Source organism: Sinocyclocheilus anshuiensis, unplaced genomic scaffold (assembly GCF_001515605.1).
Source record: "Sinocyclocheilus anshuiensis isolate Anshui unplaced genomic scaffold, SAMN03320099.WGS_v1.1 scaffold1365, whole genome shotgun sequence".
In the NCBI taxonomy this organism is placed as follows: domain Eukaryota; kingdom Metazoa; phylum Chordata; class Actinopteri; order Cypriniformes; family Cyprinidae; genus Sinocyclocheilus; species Sinocyclocheilus anshuiensis.
Genome location: NW_015551032.1, coordinates 264161 through 271271, shown reverse-complemented (window position 1 = coordinate 271271; position 7111 = coordinate 264161). Strand labels below are relative to the sequence as shown.

Sequence of the window (7111 nt, the reverse complement as noted above, 5' to 3'; positions counted from 1 at the left end):
ACCTAGTATGAGAGCCTGTTCTAGTACACCCCCAAAACAAAATCAAAACTTTGTAAAAGAGCATAATAGGACCCCTTTAACCCACAGCACACTTTTGAACAATACTGTATGACGGCATATGCAGTGCTATTGTAAAATTGATAATCTGGTAAAGAGTTAGTAAACTGGCTGTTTTGCCATGGTTTGAAACATGGCCTATCTAGACATATTTATGTTTTGTGAATATGTGACTCTAGTGATATAATTAGGTCTTTCATTTTATAATTATTTTGCATTGTTCAAGTTTAGACTAATGTTAGTAATGTATATTTTGTGTGTGTCATTTATTTTTGATCTTCCGAAGTTGGAGATGATAATGAGTCCACTTCAGAATCCTGCATCCCATCCTGTTTTCAATAGTGGTCCGCCGACTTCCACAACTTCTCCTCCCATAGTTCACCCACAACTCCACTCCTCGATCACACCACCCCAAAGAGCCACACCACCACTTTCTGCCCCATCTCCTCAAAACACACCATACCTACCCATCACTATAGGTCCACAGTCCGCACACATCCCAAACATTTATGTTCCCTTGACAACTCACGCACCTGCCCCTCAAATACCCATGCAAACCATCTGCCTGCCTCAAACCTCATCCCATGCACCTGTCACGCCAGCCCCACAGATCCTACCACAGACACACGCAGGTGTTCCAAGTGTCTCCCATGCACCGTCCGCTGCCTCAGCAGGCACCTTTGTTGTATTACCAAATAATCACGGAGCCAGTTTTCAACCGCAAGCTGCAGTGCGCCTTCCCCAAACATTCATGCCATCCACGGTTACACGTAACTCCTCCCCCCAGCCCCTCCCCTCCAATCCTGCGCCAGCAGGAAAACTGGACAAGCTGCTGGAGAGACTGGGCTCACATTTCCCACAATGCACAAGGTACTAAGCTCACAGAGTTATTTGATAAGCTGCTTTCCTTCCTAGTAAATTTTTAGGAGCCCGTATAATTTTAGATTGTTTTGTCTTCCTTAGACACAGTTTGTTGATTGTTGTTTGAAATTGATCTCTCTTTTTCTGTCTGCATTAGAGATCAGTTGACGCGTGTTCTACAGCAAATTAAGAGTGAGCGCGGTACTATGGCTGGCATGTCGATTGATGATCTTACTCAGCAGGTTGCACAGAGACTTGCGCAGAACCAAAAACCGGTGCGACCAAACACTTCTTATCTCACTCCTCAGCATTGGGTTTTTATTGTTACTTTCGTTCTGTGCATTGGTCATATCATTTTTTACTTTATCACTGTTGTAGCCACCAGGTCCTATAGCACCTCCATCTGGAGCAAGAGCCTTTCCTGTTTCGGTTGGTCCGATTCAGCGTCCTGTAGCCCAGCCGCCGCATCCCATGCTGCATCATTTCTGTCCCCAAGTTGCTCAGGTCTTCCACACAAGACCCCCACAGGTAGCATTCAACTTTAAACCCCTTTTCTTAAATCACATTTAACAAAATACTCTGAACTATAGTGGAGTGTGGGAGCTGTGCCACTTTTTTACTGAAGTTGTCCTCTTGGTAAGGAGAAATGAGACAGAGGTAAAACTAATATGTGTCCTTTAAAGTTGTCCAAATGAAATTCTTAGCCATGCATATTACTAAACGGTAGGAAATTTACAAAATATCTTCATGGAACATGATCTTTACTTAATATCCTAATGATTTTTGGCATAAAAGAAAAATCAATAATTTTGACCCATACGATGTATTTTTGGCTATTGCTACAAATATACCCCAGCGACTTAAGACTGGTTTTGTGCTCCAGGGTCACATATGCCTAATTCAGGATGTATACGATTAGCTTAAATAAGACAAAAAAAAAAAAGTAGTAAAAAGTAAAAAAAAATAAATAAAGTTAACAAATGACCCCACATTAGAGTATATTAAATTTTGGGGAATATTGAAACATACAAATTAACAAATTGAGATAAATATTATTGCTGTTTTATAATCTCATTTAAAAAACCTACTATTTTTACAGTACAGTTTACTGCATATTATTATTTATTTTTTTTTAACCAAATAAACATACACTCTTTTTCAGTCCTCTGCCCGGAAATTTTGTTTGATGTGTCAGAATTCTGTGGATGCTGGAAGCCAGTACAACACCAACTGCTCCCATACCATGCACAAAGAAGTGAGTGTGTAACATTTATAAAATACATTTAAGGCACATTATTTGCCTTGTCTGTGTGTTCTAATAATGGTTATTTTCTCTCCTTTTCTTTAGTGTGTTAGCGTTTGGCTCAAGACTAGCAAGAATAACTCCTGTCCTTTCTGCCCATCCAAATGAGGTCTGAATTCAGGAGAGAACACACACTCATAGCTGAGCCAATACATGCAAAAACTAAAGTAGAATGATCATATAAATAGTTATCAAGACACTTGTGAATTAAGTTTTTGTAATTCTATGGTAACTCTGGTCAATGTAAAAAATATATTGTTCCATTCCTGGTCAGAGTAAATTATTATTATAAGGACAATATATTGTTATACTAATTGATGTTACTTTGCAGATCAGTGGAAATCCTCACAATATGATTTGTACTTTTTTCAGTATTCAGTGTTATTCCAAAGATTCTCAAACATGCCCTGAAGTATAATCCTCATTGTGTATGCTTTTATAAAAGTCATGTAGCATACATACAAATTCCAAAACAAAATAAAATATTTCTTTTAAAACTTTTCCAAGTGATACAAAACTGTACCTAACTGGAAAATGTTGCGGTTATATTCATTGTATCTGTATTTTATTAAATTAAGGATCAACAAAGGCCTTTATGTGGAGAGCTTTATACATTAAAGAGGAAAAATAAATTGTCTTTGTTTTGTAATCACTGATAGTCACTCTTTTATAAGATTTAATAAGATTTAAAATAAATAATGTTAAATAAGAAAACTGTATTGTGATACCATCTTGTTTCTGAATAGAAGAAAACATTGACACAAAGAACTTTTTTTTTTTTTTTTTTGCATTTTATTTGTTTGCATTTTTTTTTGCATTATTACATCAAAAATTATTTAACTTGAACATAATAAACATTCATAACACAACCGTTGCATCTACACTCCTATCACCAAACACAAGAATATCTGTTTTTTGCTGTTGTCTGAGGATCTGAGTGTGCAAAGTCCTTGTGCATTTTTATGCCTGGATGGCCTTTGAAATGGTTTCATACACCTGTGCAAACCTGGCCCTCACATTCTCCATGTAGGGCTCCATGCGAGCCTGGAGGTCCTGGGTGTGTGGGGCGAGCTTCTCTCTGGCCTCCTCGACAACCTTCACCAGCTGTTCCTTGTATTCCTCAGCATAGGGGGCGGCCATGGTCCTCAGCTCCTCCAGTCGCTCAGTCAGCTTAGTGCGTACGGCCTCGACCATCGGCACAAGCTTAGACTTGGTCTCCTCAACGTTGGTCTCGACTTTCTGCCTCATCTCATCCAACAGGGGCTGCAGCTTGGTACGCAGCTTCTCAGCATTTTCACGGTTCAGGTTGGCATACTCCTGGAAGACAGGCTCCAGCTTTTCACGGTACTCGTCAAAGTGCTTCTGCAGGACCTCGTACAGCTCAGCGCGGTGAGGCTCCAGCTTGGAACGGAGGTCCTCGACGTCAGTCATGACACGCTCACGCAGCTGCTTGGTGTTCTCCAGGAACTGGTTGGAGATGGTCTCAGCGTAGGGGGTCAGAGTCTGGGAGGTGGACTGGGCATATTCTTGGAGCTTAGTCAGGCTCTCTGAAAGTTGTACCCTTGAAGAGAAAAGAACATCATATTAGGAAACACAAACCATTACAGGTGTAAGTCTGGAATCATAAATCACACTGCTTGTTCATTAAGGCCAGAAGAGATCTGGCCACCCAACTGAGGCTGGTTTCTCCCAAGAGGTTTTTTTTTTTTTCTTCTTTCCACTATTATCAAATTGAGTTTTGGTTCATTGGTTCCTTGCTGTTGCCTATGGTTTGCTCAGTTGCTTAATATTAATTATTAACTGCACTGCCAATATGGGATGATAACAAAATTGAAATGAATTGAGCTGGATAATAACACTACATTTACAGCGTCAACATTTTTAAACCGAATTGAATCAACAATACTCTGCCTTGAGCTGAATAATGACACTATTGCCTTCTATAGAGCTGCTTATGGCTGAATTAAACTTGTTTCATAATTTGCAGAATTGACAGTTATCGAACTGAATTGAAACAACACTGAACTAAATTTAGATGAATAACAATACCATTGTCTTCTGTAGATCTCCTTTAAAGCTGACGTTAAATTTGTTTCATAATTGATACATTTATAACATTAACGCTGGTATTTTCCTTTATATTAATGTGTAATCTGTATTGTATAAATATCTGAGACTTGACTTGAAATGATGAGACGCTGAAGTGTGACATGATACTCTATTTTGAGAATGATTGAACAATCGATTTGGGAGAAGGAAAAAAACAAACAGAAGATTAAGACAAAAATGCAAAGAGTGAGAGACATGAAAAGGTAGAGGTCTTCATGATAATATGTGGCTCTTACTTGTATTGCTCATATTCGGTTCCGTCCAAGTTGTCGAGGGCCTTCTGAGCCTGCTCCTTGACCTGGGTCAGGTACACCAAGGCTGCTGCCTTGTAGTGCTCCAGCTGGGAGGGAGCATCAGCTTGCAGGAAACGGGCCTGGGAACCTGAGAAGACAAACAGGAAAAGCTTCAGAAAGCAAAAGGCCTCAGAAAGCACAGTGAAGTTTGAACATTAAAGCATGTCAACATATTCTGTTACACCAAATACACAAAATTATTATCTTTAAAAAAGCATCATATGACCCCTTTAAGACCTTTAAACTATGTCAAGAAACATAGGTGGTCAAATAGTCACCATGGGGAAAAAAACAAAGCATTAACAAAGTCATTAGTTTTTAATTGGATAAACATTAAGTAAATTTAAATTACTAAAGAAAAATCAGTACTTACCCACAGCCAAAAGGATGGTCAGTGCAAGAGCCACGAATTTCATGGTTAAGCTCTGAAACAGAAAACATTTATTATAACACTGTTTGATCAAGATTTACTTTGATATTCCCTTGATCCATTCCTCCTCTCCTGCTGGTTTGAGCTCTTACCTGAGTGGTACTGCTCTGAATGTTCGAGGACGGACAGCAGAGGCAAAGGTCTTATATAGGGGCAGGAACAGTGCATGTGGAGTTGGAACCCTGTCCTCTTACAAAGGTTCAAAGGTTACGTGCAATCAGAGATGCCTTTTAGATATCTGCAGATACGTCAATGCACATTCTCTGTCAGTCTCACAAAACACAAATTATTTGTAAATATTCAATGATATTTCTGTCAGATAAAGTGGATAAAAAATATTTTAACAGGCATTTCTGAAGTAATTTGTTTTTCAGATATTACTGTAATCTACATTTGTTAAATCTCTTTGAATCAAATGCAACAGCATAGCAATTTTGTGAGACGTTTCACTGCATCTAAGCAATGATTCCTGGGACAAATATTTATTTAGTGAATCAGCATTCACTGATACAATCCAGCATTAGAAGCAGGAAACTCTAAATTCTTAAATGTAAATCTAAGTGCTGAAATTCATCAATTAAAGAAAGATAAAGCAACCTTTTTAATTTTATTATGGTGCTCTGTAGGTTGCATTTATTGGTTTGTGATTAAGCAGTTTATTGAATACAATGCATCCATGTGATTACATCTCACTGTCATAAACTGGTAGAGTAATGGCAAAGCTATGACAAGACTGAAGTTATCTCAAAACATTTAGCAACGTGTAGCAAACCTTGATCTCCACCTCCTTCTGCTCCAAATCCAATTTTATCAACTGCCAACCAAACAAAGTCATAACTAGTCAGAGGTCATTGATCAATTAGTTATCTTTGTCCCATGATTTACTCAACTGTTCACATTCTCAAGCAAAAGTCAACTTGATTGGCTTATGCTGAGTGGCATTTTGACTGGGGACATCTCAGTTTAGTATTCATAAATTAATCGCAATGCAGATTTATAGTTATTGAAATGTGAACAAGATTGTCCACTAAAACAGACCATAAGTACTGGGGGTTAAGATCTGCAAGTATACAACTTTTTTATGCACTCTCTTTAAAGACAAATATTAACCTAATGTAGTATTGTATTATATAAGGTAATATATTTCTTGTACGTGGCAACAGAATTAGTCTCAAATGGGCAGTCAAACAGAGAGGGCCAGTGGGTTCTAATCACTATATGGTAGGGATGGGAAGATTCCCCGATTCGATCGTGCATCGGCCTAAAAAGGTAACGTCGTTTAACGTCATCGGTTTAAAAAGTGTGCATCGGCTACAAGTTGTCATTTATATCGCGATGCATCGTTTCTAACATATTTGCATCGGTAAAAACCGATTCATTTATATATAATTACTAGTGGATGCGCTATACTTTTATTATTTAGAAAGTGACCAATATTTTATATGTAGATTGATTTCTCCTCTCTAAACTGTTTCTCAAGCGCGCTCTCATCACTGCTGCTGCTGCGTGAATATGACGCAACACACCCACAGACTTGCCTTGTCCAAATACCCACACTTGCGGTCTTGCACTTGACCACTTGACTACTTATATGACGTATTTCCTGTATTTGGCCCAAGTATTCAAGTGAGCATGAAGACCACAAGTGTGTGTCGAACTTTTCATTACCTGATGGGACACACTTGTAGTGTTGTAAAAATGCAAGTGTTTACATAGCTTAATTTTAATTTTAAATACTTTGCATTTTAAAATCAACTTCTAAATGTCTGTTCAGTAGTCCCTATAACATAATTTTAATTTGTGGTGCTTCTAATTAAGTGATAAAAAGCAGTTGCAAATGTTGTACAAAATAAATATCACCACTACTCGTATTTGCACCAATAAAATGTAAAAACACTGTTTTTCTACCAAATTATATGTAATATCTAATTATTATATTAATATTTAACTTGCATTGGAAAGGTTCCCGTGACCTCTCGCGAGATCTCGGCAAAAAGTCTCACAATTTATTTCCAGAACATGATGCATGATGGGATACACTAAGCCTCGAATAGCGCT

General features: G+C 38.1%; 2 protein-coding genes across 2 annotated transcripts in view; one reads left to right on the top strand and one right to left on the bottom strand.

Moving 5' to 3' along the window:
- Nucleotides 1-2927, top strand: part of LOC107661199 (RING finger protein 214-like) — a 22428-nt gene extending 19501 nt beyond the window's left edge. The window contains exons 12-16 of the mRNA XM_016450685.1: nucleotides 344-927; nucleotides 1076-1193; nucleotides 1297-1446; nucleotides 2081-2173; nucleotides 2267-2927. Of these exons, the coding sequence (XP_016306171.1) occupies nucleotides 344-927; nucleotides 1076-1193; nucleotides 1297-1446; nucleotides 2081-2173; nucleotides 2267-2329 (1008 nt within the window). The 3' untranslated portion in view covers nucleotides 2330-2927. The remainder of the gene's footprint in view (nucleotides 1-343; nucleotides 928-1075; nucleotides 1194-1296; nucleotides 1447-2080; nucleotides 2174-2266) is intronic.
- Nucleotides 2928-3035: 108 nt separating this feature from the next.
- On the bottom strand, nucleotides 3036-5842 carry LOC107661262 (apolipoprotein A-I). Its single transcript, XM_016450762.1, has 5 exons — nucleotides 5826-5842; nucleotides 5146-5291; nucleotides 4997-5048; nucleotides 4567-4711; nucleotides 3036-3782 (listed from the first exon to the last, which is right to left on the bottom strand). Exons 3-5 carry the CDS (start codon nucleotides 5037-5039, stop codon nucleotides 3182-3184), a joined length of 789 nt encoding a protein of 262 aa, XP_016306248.1. The 5' UTR covers nucleotides 5040-5048; nucleotides 5146-5291; nucleotides 5826-5842; the 3' UTR covers nucleotides 3036-3181.
- Nucleotides 5843-7111: the final 1269 nt, after the last annotated feature.

Coding starts and splice junctions, on each gene's coding strand:
- LOC107661262 (XM_016450762.1), bottom strand. CDS start 5,039: ATGAAATTCGTGGCTCTTGCACTGACCATCCTTTTGGCTGTGG. Junction 4,712..4,996: donor GACCATCCTTTTGGCTGTGG/GTAAGTACTGAT, acceptor TTGTCTTCTCAG/GTTCCCAGGCCCGTTTCCTG. Junction 3,783..4,566: donor ACCGAATATGAGCAATACAA/GTAAGAGCCACA, acceptor TTTCTCTTCAAG/GGTACAACTTTCAGAGAGCC.